This window comes from Filicampus tigris, chromosome 6 (genome assembly GCF_054856515.1).
Source record: "Filicampus tigris isolate MCC_2025a chromosome 6, RoL_Ftig_1.0, whole genome shotgun sequence".
In the NCBI taxonomy this organism is placed as follows: Eukaryota; Metazoa; Chordata; class Actinopteri; order Syngnathiformes; family Syngnathidae; genus Filicampus; species Filicampus tigris.
Window position 1 is genome coordinate 29,127,562 of NC_141222.1, and position 14,701 is coordinate 29,142,262.

Genomic DNA, 14,701 nt, shown 5'->3' on the forward strand with positions numbered 1-14,701 from the left:
TCAACCCCATCATATGTAACCTATAGAATATTTGTTCTATTTCCAGTACCAGATCTGGTCGGCGGTCCGTGTGACCAACCTGTCAACTCTTTTCCGCTGAACTATAATCTGAGCGTAAAAGTGTCCGTAACGGCCTGTTCCCCTCCACCCATTGTACTGCCATCAATACAGCTGCCATCTCCCCCGTAAAAACGGAAACCTTACCGCTAATCCTTTTACCCAGTTCTATTCGGAATTCCGGTATATACGCAGCCACTCCTACCCTATCTTGTTTGTCCTTAGAAGCATCAGTATATATTCTAAGACAATTAGCATAACTGGATATATGATTACGGTGTCTGTTCTACCTGCATCATAATACCCCTCCCCATGTTCTACTCTCCTATTTAACAGGGTTAAGTCCACCCCTAGCTCAGGAAGTATCCATGGTGGAGTCAATGAATGTGGAGCTGCCGGACTTATAAAGTATGACCCTAAGCCTACGTCCTTAGCTTCCTGATTCACAATCCACCCAAAGCATCTCAATGCCTTTTTTCCTTTCCCCCAACAAGGTTCCAACACCTTTTTGACGGCGTGATCCTGGGATCGTCCCTTCAAGCCGCAACAATAACCGAATGACAACAGCTCCCTACGAATTTGCAGCTTTGAGAATGCTCCCACACACTGTGTGAATACAGTGAACTGTAAGCTTTTTACACGGATTATAATAATTTATTATTGTAATACCACCTTCTTTTGTCAACACCTCAATAACAATATATTCCAACTCCATCCCTTTGCCCAAGATCCTATATTGCACCCGTGTTTTGCACAAATGCTGCACACCCACCTCCTCTTCCCCCCCTCCCCTAACACTTTCATATCCATACAACGGATAATCTAAAGTCGGTTTAAGTCAAGTTTCCTGTACGCAAATAACATCAGGTGGCCTTGCTAGTCCGTTAATAAACCCTTTAAACTCCTGTCCATTTGAAATTAAACTTCTTGCATGCCATTGTAATATTAACACGACGTGTATGTCCCTTGCCCTGAAACTCCTACTTCTAGGCCTTTATTTATCTGTTCCCATGAGACACGTTTCACCCCCATATAATTCTCTGCAGCCCTCACAATGATTTTAATCTTTTCCGTTTTATGCTTGCCCTACTCCACACAGTTTACGACATAAACCATAAAAAGAATGAACTTTTCCGTTCACAATACAGTATGTTATGCGCTTTCGCATAATTTGGTTCTGCCGTTCGCTCCTTCCAAGTGCTACTTCCGTGTTCACAATAAAAGGGACACTGTCCCATTTGCTGTTCTGTTGCCGCTGTTCCTAGCAACACTGTTGCTAGGAAACTACGAGGAAGAGAAGAGCTGCAATCCGTTGAAATTCATCACAGCCCTATCAAGCGCCGCTTACACCTTCGAAATTACAATAGATGGGTGGATGGATAGAATTGTGCTGAAATAGTCCACCAAAAAGATGTCACAACACAGGAAGCCGTTTTGTAGGGCTTAGGGCTAATCTTATTTTGAAAATCCCAACCGGATCTTGCTGTGGTGATCCACGGGCGCAGGCAGGCTGAGAGATGTTCGCGCCGAGGCCAGGGTCGTCGTCAGTGTCGCTCTGCTCCGCAGATGAGCGGCGGGCGGGCAGGCGGGCGGGCGGGCAGGCAGGCAGGCTCGGCTCGGTGACTTCCTCGACACGTTTGGATGCGAAAGCCAGCCGGTCACGTGATGGCGGACGGGCGTCAACAGGTCATGTGACTCGCAGCGCGCCGACACCATGATGCCGGTGAGCCGACCATCTGTCACATAGCGCCGAATGTTGGATGGCTTGATGGATTTTGTCAAGTGGTGACGGAGCGCCTCCAGCCGGCATCATCCATTCATCGTTTCATCCATTCTTCCACTCACTTATGCAGACATCCATTCATTCCTTGCCATTCATCCTGTCATTCATTTGCCTAGCTATCTATCCACTCGTTCTCTCATCTATCATTCATTCTCTTGTCAGTCATCCATTGGCTCACCCTTCCGTCATCCACTGATCCTTTCACTCATCTGCCAATCATTCTGTCATTCATCCATTCGCGTCTCATCCATCCATCCACGCACCCCTGCTTAAATTCTTCAGTTCATACATCCACCCATTCATCGTTTCAATCCTCCTCCCATCTTTCCATCATCCATCCATCCTTATTTCCTTCATTCAGCCATCATCTATCATGTATTCATTCATTCGTTCGCTCTTTAGTCATCCATCCATTTGTTCATCCATTCATTTATGTATTATTTCTCCGCCCATGCATACATTTGTAAACGTTTGGACAACACGTTGAGGAGGCACTGGGAGGCTCTCCAAGCTTCAAAAAATCCAGTGTCGACCCAAGTGAGTGAGTAAGAGTTCAGCAGAAGGTTCTACAAGTCTTTTGCAAGCCCCTGGCCGCTGAGTCGAAGATTTCTAGAAGTCAAGTGGAACATTCTACAAGGCAGGCGCAGTTTTCCCAACGTTCAAGAAGGTTCCAGAGGGTTCTAGAAGGCACACTGCTACTAGGAAGGCTTGCAAGAGTTCAGCTGAAGTTGCTTGAAATCAAGCCAAAGTCTCTTGAAGTTGAGTGCAAGTCCTGGACATGAAGAGGTTCTCAGACTCGAGCGCAAGGTTCAAGAATGAAGGATTCATTCAGAGTTCAGCAAAGGTTCTAGAAGAGCTAGTCGTGTCGAAGGCTCTGGAAGTTGGCTATGCGGTCGCAGAGGTCAAGTTGAATGTTCTAGCAGACGTTTAAGATAAGAATGCCTTTATTGATCCCACAGTGGGGAAATTTTCCATTTCCGGAAGTGGACAAGATTCCTTTCCGTCTTTCGTCCACGCCGGACGCGTGCTTGGGTGTTCGGAGGAGGCGGGACTACGCGGCAGCTCAGCCAATGAGACAAGCTCGTGGGGTTGGTCTGACCTGACCTGACCTGACCTGACCTGACCTGACCTGACAACACTTGTAAACTTTGTAGTCTGGAATTTATTAGCTGGCCTTTTCCGGTTCCTTCCACCTGGGGATGGTTGCTGGGCAACACATTGTTTGGTCTTGGAGCAAACAGGAAGTAGCGGTCCGAGTCAAACTGGCAACTTGAAAGCTCGCCGCTGGTTGCCTGCCCGTCACGTTGGATCGACAGCGTTGTGACGGGCCAGACCACAAGTTTCCCGGTCGTCCTCCGAACCGGCGCTGACGTTCGTTTGTGTCGTTTTTAATCAAGGAAAATCTCCTCTAATCCTCAACAGCGTGTGTGCGTGCGTGCATGTTAATCCGGCGGTCATGTGACCTGTCTCCCATATGGCTGCAGGCGTGGGCGCCGCCAACAGCACGTTGTGAAGAAGTGACCTGTGGCGAGCAGCTGCTCGGTGACCACGGCAACACGTTGAGATCCGTAACACTGTGAAAACACAGGTTCATAAGCATTTGTTTTGAAGGCTTTTGACAGTCGACAGATGAATCCCAATTCGGAGTTGCACGCTTGGAGTGTAGTAGCGCATTGTACCACAAGGTGCCGGGCAGCGCTGAGCTCTACTGGAAGACACGCCACCCGCTTCATCAATCAACGTCTGAAGAAAAGGAGGGGAAGCGGCCGCTCGTATGTCGTTGTTGTTGTTAATCACCACGACGGCTATGCTCATTTTCATGAGCACCTCTATGGCATTTCACATCCTACGTTGGCATTAAGCTAGCGGGCTTTGGTTCGCCGTTCACCCTCAGGGGCCCTTCGTGACGATGGGCTCGATGCATGGATGAATGTTGTTGTGATGGTGTGCCCCCACAGCGGGGGTCCCTAATCCCAGCCCAGATGACGACGCTGTCACATGGCCACCCCCCCAAATCTTTGTGATCCGCTACACTAACTAGCGAGCACCATACTTCCCGCCCTGATCTTGACTTACCCTCCCCCAACAGTCTTGACCTCCTTTTGGGAAAGCCAGGAGGAGGAACACCTGCGCCAACGCGCCGTTCTGCTCCGTTTCTCCTCGGCCTCCCAAAGTAGGGCAGCCACGCAGGCTCGCTTCAGACCCCAAAACATCTATTTGACCTCCAGAACATTCTGTTTGACTTGTAGAAAATCCCACCTGATTTCTAGAATCTTCTACTTGACTACTAGAAAAAAAACCCACCTGACTTCTAGAACATTCAACTTGACTTTGAGAACCTTCCGCTTAACTCTTACAACCTTCTACTTCACTTCTTGAACACATTGTGCTTTGAGTCTAGAAGATCTTAGAGTGTCTACTCAACTTCTAGAACCTCCTCCTCAACATGAAGAACCTTCATGCTCAACTCCCCAAACCTTCCCGGTGCCTATGTGCCATCTACAAGCCTTCATTTGACTTTTAGAAAATCCAACCTGACTTTTGGTTTGACTTCCAAAACGTTTTGCTTCACTCTCAACTCAAAACCCTCTTGCCTGACTTCTAGAACCTTCTGCTCAAGTCTCAGAACCTTATCATCCACTTCTTGAACCTTGTGCTTGACTCCTTGATGCTCCAATAGTGTCTACTGAACTTTCGGGACCTTTCGTTTGACTTCCAGAAACTTATGGTCAACTTCAAGAGGCCTCTAGTCAATCTCTGAAAACCTTTGCAGTCGACATGCCTTCTAGATCCTTCTGTTTGACTTCTAGAACCTTTTACTCAACTCCAAGGCCCTTCCGCTCAAGTCTTGACACCTTAACTTCACTTCTTGAGAACATCTGGCAGCTCACTCGTGGTCAGGGGGTTAGGGTTAGGCTTATGAAGCACGTGGTCGCATGGCCAGGGTGTCCAGCCAACACTTCCTGTCAAAGCCCAAACCACATGTCAGAGAGCATCACGAGGAAGATCAAAGGTCATTTTTACATAGCTAGCATAGCTGTCATGCCAGGCTAGCAGACGGCCGGCTGCAAAGTGGCAATTTTGTTGTTTGGTCTTGACCTCTTGACGCCTGTCACCACCACAACATTGGTCGTGAGCAAGACCGTGTTAGCGCGTGTATACCACTGTCAGTCACATGACTTGTTTTGTCCTAGATGTTTGTGAGCGTGTTCCTCGGCGGCGGGCCGCAGAACTGCTGCGAAGTTCCCGTCACGCCGGACACGCTTTGCGGGGACGTGCTCCACTTGTGTAAGGAACCGGGAGAGAACCGCTGCTGCATCACCGAGTCCTGGAGGGGAGACGGTCTGTTCGCGGCAGGCGCTGCTGCACATACACACACGCACACGCACCCCCACGCACGCACGCACACACACCCCCACACACACACACACACACACGCACACCGACAGACGAGAAATTGAATTTGATAGAGTGGACCAAGATCGTTTCTAAAATGTAAAATCCATTTGTCGAGATCAAGAGAATGATTGAACCTGCTTGGTTTTAATTGTAGTTACAATTAATCAGTGATCCAATTTCATGCGCTCAATGAAGAAATCCATTTTCAGAACAATACAGCTCAATTGATGTCCAGTAGGGATTTGGAACTGACACGAAACTACCTTTGTGCCAAGCAGAACGCGTCGTCGGGGAGGACGAGAAGATGATGGAGGTGTTGCAGCGTTGGGGGCAGCACCGGGGGGATGTATCCTACCTACTCAGACGCCTGCCGCACACAGGTACACACACAAAAGTATGTTAGCCTGTACGCTAGCTGGTGTTCAGCACACAATGGACTAAAAAGCAAGCAGAAAGGTCTAGCCATTGGGAGGATGCACCACCCTGAGCTCCTCTCATTGACCCGACCGAGTGTGCAGGTCACAGAGCCCCACAGGCTTGAGATTCAATCAGCATTTCACAAATGTCTTCAGGACCCAAAGCATTGGGACCAGGAGCAACATTTTCAAGTCTATTCTACAGTTAATTGGGAGCCAGTGTAGATCCTGGAGTCCTAGTGTATGTTGCGATCGCCTTGTTGTGGTCGGAGCCCGAGCTGCGGCGTTCTGAAGGAGCTGCAGCTGTTTGAAGCTCTTTCCAGGGAGAGACTTACACTCACCAGGTCTACTGGAGGTGAAAGCATGGATACGTTTCTGCTTGGAGCATGGCAGTCTTCAGTCCGGAGATGTTTTTCCGCTGGGAAAAGGCTCTTTTAGTGATTTTCTTTTTCTTTTCTTGCAGCAAAAGAAAGAACAAAACAGCCAAGATTCGAACAAGCGACTGAACCTTTGGCCACTGAGCAACCTGCTCTATGAACTGAGTCACAGCCGCCCAGCAGGACCGGTCCGGCATGTTGCCTGGAACCCTGCCGGCAGCTGGTGACCGCTGGAGTCTTGCTGGTGTCACCAGCTACTGTACCAGCAGGTCAACAACGGCATGCTGGTCTTGCTGGGTGGCTCAAAGGTTCGGTGATTTGAATCTTGGTTGCTTCTTGTTCTTTTGCCGCAAGCTGCTGTCAGTCCCCCCTAACCCCCCCCCCCCCCCCAGTAGCTGGTGACGCCAGCAAGACCACCACGAAAACACAACTAAACCATGCTGGCCTACCCTGGAGTTGTTAGCAGGGATAGATACGTAGGTCTCGGAATTTCAGTGGAAGTTTACAGAAGTTAAGATGAAGGTTGTAGAAGGCGCCAAGAAAATGGAAATGTCGACGATGAGCAGGAGGTTCAGCAAGTGGAGCGGAAGGTTCTTGAAGCCATGTCGACACCATTACATGAAGGGAAAGGTCAAGATTGGAGACATCAAATGGAAGATTGTAGAAGTCAAGAGGTGGTGTAGCTGCGGTATTCTGGATCCATGATTGTCTACTTGTTATGCTCATTTATGAGCTGGTGTTAATGTGGATAACGATGCTAAGCTACAGCATGTTTGTGTTCAGGCGCGCGCGGGCCAGCGGAGCACACGATGAGCCGAGGTGACACAACTGCCGAGGATGGCGAGGTGACCGGCGTTAGCCTAGCCCGACGATCCACCCGTTAGCAAGCTAAACGTTTGCGAACACACGCAGGTGCCGCCGCCTCATCCCCACGCGGCGCTGGGCCAGCTGAAGGATCTGGCGGACCGACAGCAGCGGAACATCCGCGACAGGCAACAGCTGCTGGCCTCCAAGGTTTGATGACATCGCGACGTCATCACTGTGGCATCAGCATGACAACCATGTGATCTCATTGACGCTGTCACCGCCCTTTGCCTTCCCCCAGGAGCGACGTTTGCGGCATTTGAGCTACGAGGACCGCCGGGAGGCGTTGGAGGAGGAGTGCGTGCGACAGCTTCGGGAGAACGCCGTCAAGCAGGAGGCCAAACTGCGGCGTGTGCGGGCCATCAGGGGCCAAGTGGAGCTCAAGCGCGTCACCAACAGCAAGCTGGGTGAGCAAAAGGTCCTACAAGTCAGACTGACTTGGCTCTACAAGTCAAAGTGAAGGTTCTAAAAGTCAGGTGGAAGGTTCTAAAAGGCACATAGGCACCGGGAAGGTCCTGGAAGTTGAGCAGAAGGTTTTAGAAATCAAAAGGCATGTTCTAGAAGATGCTTGGAGGTTCTACAAGTGCACAATAAGGTTTCAAGAATTGAGCAGAGGTTTCTAGAAGTCTATTGTAGTCTTGTAGGTGGGTTCTGGAAGCTGAGTCAAAGGTTCTAGAAGTAGAGTGGTGTCAATATCAAGTAGCAGGGTCTAGAAATCACAGGTCCAAACACCTGAAAGGTGTTTGAAGTTACTCAGATGGTTGGAGAAGCCAAGGAGAAGGCCGGGAAATGAAGTAGAGGGTTAGAGAAGTCAAGTGTAAAGTTGTAGAAGGCACACCGATAGTAGAGAGGTTCTAGAATATTTCCCGGGGAAGGGGAACGCTGAGTGGACCGCACTGAGGCCACCTATTCTCCTCAGGTTCAGAGGTGGAGCACATGAGCGCACTGTTTCAGCAGAAGCAGAAGGAACTACTGGTGGGCGTGGCCCGCGTGGAGCAGCTGCGCCAGCAGCTGGAGGCACTCAGGAGCAGCAGGATGGAAGGCGGAGGCTCATCCTCCTCCTCTTCCTCCTCCTCCTCCTCCTCCTCCGCCAAGCTGGAACGGCTATGCGGGGAGCTGCAGGTGAGGCCGGGGAAGACTCTCACGGTGCGCACTAACAAACCTGTCCCGCGCTAAGTCGTTGCGGCGCTGCATCTCCACGTCCCGCCCCCTAGCTGAGGAACCGACTGAACCAGGAGCAGAACTCTCGCTTGCAGCAACAAAGGGAGGCGCTGAGCAGGAAGAACCAAGAGGTGGCGACCATGGAGCGACGCGTGGCCGAGCTGCGTCAGCGCCTTTGGAAAAAGAAGGCGGGGCTGCAGCACAAGGAGAACGCCACGCCTGTGAGTGGAGATCATGCTATGCTAATGTGACATGCGCAAGCTGAGATACTGTATGTCCTCGTGTCGGTGGACTTCCGCAGGCGCCCTTGGACAGCGCGGCCTCTCAGGTCGCCACATCCAAGGTGGCGGCGGTGGGGCCGTACATCCAGTCGTCCCGTCAGGGTCCGCCTTTGCCACCGAAGCCCACCTACCCGAGCGGCAGCGCCACCCTACCGCCGCACCAATTGTCCCCGAAGATACCGCCTCCCCGGCCCCTCAAGCCGGCTTCAGGTACGCTGAAGTGGCCGTGCGCTCAAAGTGCCGTGTGATCTGCATGCACACCAATCACGTGTGTCCTTGTGTTGTGAGCAGCTGTCAATAAAGATTGGAGCAGCTTCAACGGACCCCCCACGCATTCCTCCACACTGCCCCGCGTGGCCAACCTGCGCCGCTACGTCTCAGGTCAACAAGAACAACAACAGTAGCACGATCGTACCGAGGATGTTTCGGTCTCCAAGATGATCCTTCCGCCTGAGATGCATTCAAAGTGCAGTTGTAACCATAATTGGCTCTGAAAGGGGTAGTGGGCCAGCAGTCTTAAATATGAAATGTGTTCAGTATTCCCGAGCCAAAAAATTCCCGCGTGGGGAAAGCTGACGGACGGCTCTGGAGTCATTTGACTCTGTGAACTGTGAGATGAAGAGAATGTAACCACTCAAAGAGGCGCTCTAACTGACCAACCAGGAAGCGGCAGTCAATAAAAGCAAATATGTGTTTTTTTGGGATCCAAGTGGGTTGGACGGATGGAAAGAAGTATTTTCCAAAGCAGGTCTGCTTGCCATTTTCACAACGCTCGGCAAACGTCAGCGCCTAACCGGGCCTTTACACCGGGCCTTTACGTTCTTGCGTAGTCCTCGGAGGACTCGTTTCGACTTGTTTGGAGATCGGCGCTGGAAGAGAATCTCAATCTGCGTGTGGTGCTCCGTGTTGAGATTATCGGAGCGCACCACACACACACTACAACGCAAAGCTGTTCAAACTGTTCATTTACATTTGTGGGCTCTGTCACAGATGCCAAATCTTTTCAGAAGTGAAAAATCCATACGTGCGTATCAGAACCAAGCTTCAAGAACTCAAGCTTTGATGATATTCTGTCCGCAGAGACCGACTCCTGCAAGGGTTCCAACGTCCCGCCGCCTGTTCCCTCACGAAACGATCACACGACCGAGAAGCCGCTCCGGAACCAGAAGGTAGCGGCGGATTCCGGTGAAACCTGTGACATTCTCACTGCGTCGAACCATTTAGAACTCTACTTGTGTCATTTCTGTGTTAGGATCCAGGCACCTCTCATACCAAATCTGTCTGCGGGCCGCCACCCTTCTCCCAGCCTGCCTGCAACACCGAAACCTTCCCTGGAACGGTGAGAGCATCCGGGGGCGCTCCTCAAAGCGCCGCCCTCCCACTGGCCCACAAGCAGGAGAACCCCCCGGCCGCCGCCGTGCAACCCTACACCCCCGAGACCCTGGAGCCCCAGGATTCCCGGGAACCCCTGGAGCCCCTGTCCCCGGTGCTGCAGAAGCCTCCGAGAGCGGCGGCCTCATCTATCTACTCCATGTACACGCAGCAGAGCGCGCTTGGAAAGAGCTACCAGTCCAGTACGCTTCCACGCTGTCAAACGCGAGGTGATAACCAAGGGGCTTTTTGGCTTTCCGGGTTTTTCCGGGTGCTAGAGGGCAGATGTGCTCTCTTGTCCACATTCGCAGATGGTCGGTATCAGATTGTAGCCCCGATAGTGACTCGGAGCAACATGCCCAGCAAGCACAGCGCGCTAATCGGTGGCGGTTCCTTTTCCGTGCTGAACTGGAGTGTGGTCGAGCGGCAGATGTTGCTCAGTGCCATCTCTAGTTCCTTTGCGTGGGTGTCGGGCGGTGATGCTGAAGGAAGAGCTCGCATATACAAGCGTGGTGAACAAAGACAACCGTTTCAGATCCGTCCTCCAAAGGGGACCGATAAACGGGAAGCTCTGAGTGGGCCGTGCCCCGACAATTGCTTTCAAGGCCTGTGGAAGTCATCTGTAGGACGTCTTAAACCAAATTGGGTCCGTTTCTAAAATAATGCACTCCCTATTTGGAAATACACATCAACCATTTTGCTCTTCATTTTGGCCGACAGCAGGGACATCAGGTCGGCAAATAGGCCTACACGAATTGTAAAAAGAATCATATAAGCTGCACTGGCTTCAAGGGCGTTTAAAGGATGACCCCGGACCCTGCACGCGAGGGTAGGATCCGCAGTTGTTTGAGCCAGGTGCGAGCCAAAGCTCAACAAAAAGCTAAAAGAAAACAAACTAACTAACTGTGTTGAATGAACTGCATGTTGAGCAGATCCCAATGTTGGATCGATCCCTCCTGGGCTACAGGGCGATGGCCGTTGTCCTCCTTAATCTGCTTTGCTATATTTTGATCCCCATCTTCCATGCTAATCACTTGTCTCTTTCCACAGTGTACGGTAAACCAGTGCTCCTAGCCAGCGCAGGACAGCGGTCCGACAGCGGTGCCATCAACTCCGGATCTTCCAAGAGGGGTGACGTCGACAGCGGTTTCCAGGCCAAAGATGACGCTTCCCGGGCGGAGCCTGCCACGGAGCGAGCCGGCCCTCGCCCCCTCAGCCCCACCAAGCTCCTGCCCTTCCTGACCAATCCGCACAGGAATCACGGCGACGCCGATCTGGAAGCCTTGCGGCGGCGCCACCATGCCCCCCGGCCCCTGAAGAAACGCAGCTCCATCGCGGAGCCCGAAGGCCCCGCGGGACCCAACATCCAGAAGCTTCTTTACCAGAAGACCACCCTGGCTGCCATGGAGACCATCCCCATGGAAACCCAAGACCCGGTCGCAGAGCATGTTGGGACGAGTGACAGAGTGGTTCAGAAGCCCGAGAGCCCAGAAGACACTGGCACGCCGCCCCCTGTGCCCCCACGATCTCCAATCTCCAGCTCTGCCTCTTGCCGTACCCCGCCGTCCAATCGGGATGTCAAAGGGGAAGCGGTGTGGCCCGTCACGGGGGACGAGTTCCCCCCCTACCGGCCTCAACCTGACCCCGCAGAAGGGGAGGCCACCCTCAAGCTGAGGACCCCTGAGGTCACAGGACAGGCGATGGTGAGTCAATGACGTCTCGTGGCTGCTGCTTCTTTTTCTTCTGAGGTTCTCATGAGTGAATGAATCGGAGGAGGTTCTTTTGAATGAATTCATCCGTGAACGCATGAACGGCTCTGATGAGGTTGTCATGACTGAATGGACTTGATGCGGTTCTCGTGAAAATGAATTCACGAATGAATCTGAAGAGCAGGTACAGTTTTTTGTCCTGGCCGTGGAACGGTGGAACAGTGCACCTGTATCTTTGCGTTTTTTGTGGACTCGGAGAAGGCCTTCGATTGTGTCCCTCGTGGGATGGTGCTTTGAGACTATGGGATACCGAACCCCTTGATACAGGCCGTTTGGTCGCTACGCGACCGGTGTCGATTTTTGCTTTGCATTGCGGGAACCACGCTGGAACTGTGCGTGCCGGACTGTGCCAGAACTGCCCTTTGTCCAGGCTTCGCATCAAGAGGAGTCGGGTGAGGTGGCTCAGGCATCTGGTTAGGACGTCTCCTGGAAGCCGCCCCCGCTGAGCTGTTCCAACGGGAGAAGGGCACAGGGACGACGCAGGACACAATAAAGACATAATGTCTCTCGGCTGGCCTGGGAACGTCTCCGGATCCACTTGAAAGAGCTGAGGACTTGAAGTGGCTGGGTACAGGGAGGTCTGGGCTTCCCTGCTAAAGCTGCTGCCCCGTGGAAGAATATGGATAGATAGATAGATGAAGAGGTTTGACGAATGAATGCATCTGACAACGTTTTCATGACGGAAGAGGGATGGATGAATGAATGAATGAACGAACGAATGGCTCTGAGGCGCTGCTCATGAATGTGGCAGATGCCACGTTTCCTTTTTCTTCTTCTCACTGACGTTTAACTCAGGCCGTTGACCTCCTCCAGGGAAAGAAGTCCATTCTCCGTACGCCGGCCTCAGGTCCGGCGGACCGGACCGTGCGTGTCAAGTTCAACCCCTTGGCCATCCTGCTGGACGCGTCACTGGAGGGCGAGTACGACCTGGTCCAGAGGGTCATCTATGAAGTGAGCCCGCCGACGTCTTTGGAGTCATCGTGGAGGACGGAGATGTCGACGTCCTCCGTCCTTGTTTGTCTCCAGGTGGACGATCCCAGTGGGGCCAACGACGAAGGCATCACGGCCCTGCACAATGCCGTCTGCGCCGGGCACGCCGGCATCGTGCGCTTCCTGGTACACTTCGGCGTCAACGTCAACGCTGCCGACAGCGACGGCTGGTACCGCAAATTCTGACCGTTCACTTGGCAGGGCCGCGTTGGAGATCCCGGACTCATCCCTGACTCGCTTAAACACTACGTGGGGATTTTCAATACAGTGGGCCTCGATAGTTCCTAAAATGTCGACTAGAAATGCCTTCGTGGTGATTCTAAATTGTCAAGCTACTATTATTTTCTTTCACGAACAGAGGGGTTCCGAGCACTTTTGTCCGTGTGTGTGTGTGTGTGTGTGTGTCTCTGAAATTTTGGTCTGGTTACTGTTGTGGTGATTGCCCAGGACGCCGCTGCACTGCGCCGCCTCGTGCAACAATGTGGAGGTGTGCAAGTTGCTGGTGGAGAGCGGTGCGGCCGCGTTGGCCGTGACGCTCAGCGACGCGCAGACGCCCGCCGACAAATGTGAGGAGATGGACGACGGATACGCTCAGTGCTCGCACTTCCTCTACGGTCAGCGACGGCAACACGGAATGAATGAAAGAAAGAGTGAGGCAGCGTGCGAATGACTTCCTCAATGAACGGATGACAGAAGGTTCTGGCCAATCATCTGATGCGGTTGTCATGAATGAGTGAATGAGTGAATAAGTGACAATGATCTGAGGAGCTTTCCTTCATGGGTGAAAGGATGTGAATGAATGACAAATTCTGAGGCGGGGTTCCTGTGAACGAATGGAGTCAAGTATGACTTTATGCGTCTGAGGTTGTCATCAATGGTTGAGCGATTGAATGGATGATTTGAGGTCGTTTGTTTGAATGAATGGCTGGATAAAGCAGTCGCAAACGATAGGATGGATGTGAGGAGGTGGGTCCTACGAATGAACGACAGTGAGCTCAGGAGGTTGCCATATCAGACGAAGGACCCTTTCTGAGCGATTGAGGAGCCATTTTTGAGAAGGTTGTCATAACGAGGAGTGGATGCATTCGAGGAGGTTCTTACGAATAAGTGGCTGAATTGATGAGAGCGAGGGGAGCGTCCGTAAATGGATCGTGCCACGGATGGACAGATGGATGAATGAACATGAGGAGTTTCAACAAATCAATAACTGAATTTGGTCATGATCTGCGGGGGCCATCGTGAATGAAAGCATGAATGAGATCTGTTAACAGCCGAGTGTTTGCGCGCAGGCGTTCAGGACAAGATGGGCATCATGAACCGGGGAGTGGTCTACGGCCTCTGGGACTACGAGGCCCAAAGCCAGGACGAGCTGCCCTTGCAGACGGGGGACTGCCTGACGGTGTTGAGGCGGGACGAGGAGGCCGACGGCGACTGGTGGTTGGCGCGCTGCGGGGATCGCCAGGGATTGGTAGCCAGGAACCTGCTCGGGGTCAGTAACTGGCAATACTCGAAAGCAAGTAGTCCTCAGTCTTTTTCCGCCAAGGACCGCTTCGCGATAGTACAGCTTATCCGTGGAGCGGTTGGATGCCGACATATATTCCTGATCAGCATGTTAATGGCACACCACAAAAATCCATCGACACGCATGGACATAGTGGTACTGCAGGTACCTCTCTGTTCATGAAATGAACACCCACAGTGCTTTCAGAAAGTCTGACAAAATAAAATAATGACTAAAAATGCTCTGAAAATGAACCAGGGAAAATAAGACATTACCTTTTAATTGTGCTCAACAGAATTATTTGTAAAAAAAAAAAGACTCATTAAACAGGCCCGGGCAAAAACGATGGTATTCTCAACTTTTGAGGCAATTAGTGCAATCAAACGATTCTTGACGCAACACCCATACATATGGCACACCCACACATTATAAGGCGCACGGTCGATTTGTGGAGAAAAAGGAGTATAAGTGCGCCTTATAGTCAGAAAAATACGGTATGCTCAATCTGCCCTGCCCCGCCTCTCCCCGTCAGCTCTATCCAAGGATCCGCCCCCGACACAGAAGTCTGGCGTAGCGGAGATGGACTCCTGAGAAACCCCAAGAAACTTCCAAGTGATCGCCAAGTTGCTGTCCACTCTCTATTTATTCTTTTTTTTATGTGTCAAACACAATAAAAGTCACATTTTGACACCCGCTTTGCATGTTTTCTACTTATTCATGCTTGGGCAATTC

The 14,701-nt window shown here is 51.8% G+C and overlaps 1 protein-coding gene across 2 annotated transcripts; it reads left to right on the forward strand.

The window, feature by feature from the left end:
• Nucleotides 1-1,537: 1,537 nt before the first annotated feature.
• On the forward strand, nucleotides 1,538-14,662 carry LOC147146671 (apoptosis-stimulating of p53 protein 2-like). 2 transcript variants are annotated; one of them, XM_086032642.1, is made up of 18 exons: nucleotides 1,538-1,780; nucleotides 5,035-5,182; nucleotides 5,518-5,619; nucleotides 6,816-6,877; nucleotides 6,945-7,046; nucleotides 7,138-7,303; nucleotides 7,816-8,018; nucleotides 8,153-8,278; nucleotides 8,359-8,548; nucleotides 8,630-8,719; nucleotides 9,419-9,507; nucleotides 9,591-9,939; nucleotides 10,760-11,412; nucleotides 12,292-12,429; nucleotides 12,505-12,638; nucleotides 12,916-13,082; nucleotides 13,758-13,957; nucleotides 14,502-14,662. In XM_086032642.1, exons 1-18 carry the CDS (start codon nucleotides 1,772-1,774, stop codon nucleotides 14,541-14,543), a joined length of 2,970 nt encoding a protein of 989 aa, XP_085888768.1. In that variant the 5' UTR covers nucleotides 1,538-1,771; the 3' UTR covers nucleotides 14,544-14,662. The 2 variants fall into 2 exon arrangements, with proteins under 2 accessions (XP_085888768.1, XP_085888766.1); XM_086032640.1 differs by having other exon boundaries at nucleotides 1,543-1,780; nucleotides 8,111-8,278.
• Nucleotides 14,663-14,701: the final 39 nt, after the last annotated feature.

Excerpts from the sequence above, each read along its gene's own strand:
- LOC147146671 (XM_086032640.1), top strand. Across the intron at positions 7,304-7,815 it reads CGTCACCAACAGCAAGCTGG|GTTCAGAGGTGGAGCACATG; the intron begins GTGAGCAAAAGG and ends TATTCTCCTCAG. Across the intron at positions 8,720-9,418 it reads CCTGCGCCGCTACGTCTCAG|AGACCGACTCCTGCAAGGGT; the intron begins GTCAACAAGAAC and ends TTCTGTCCGCAG.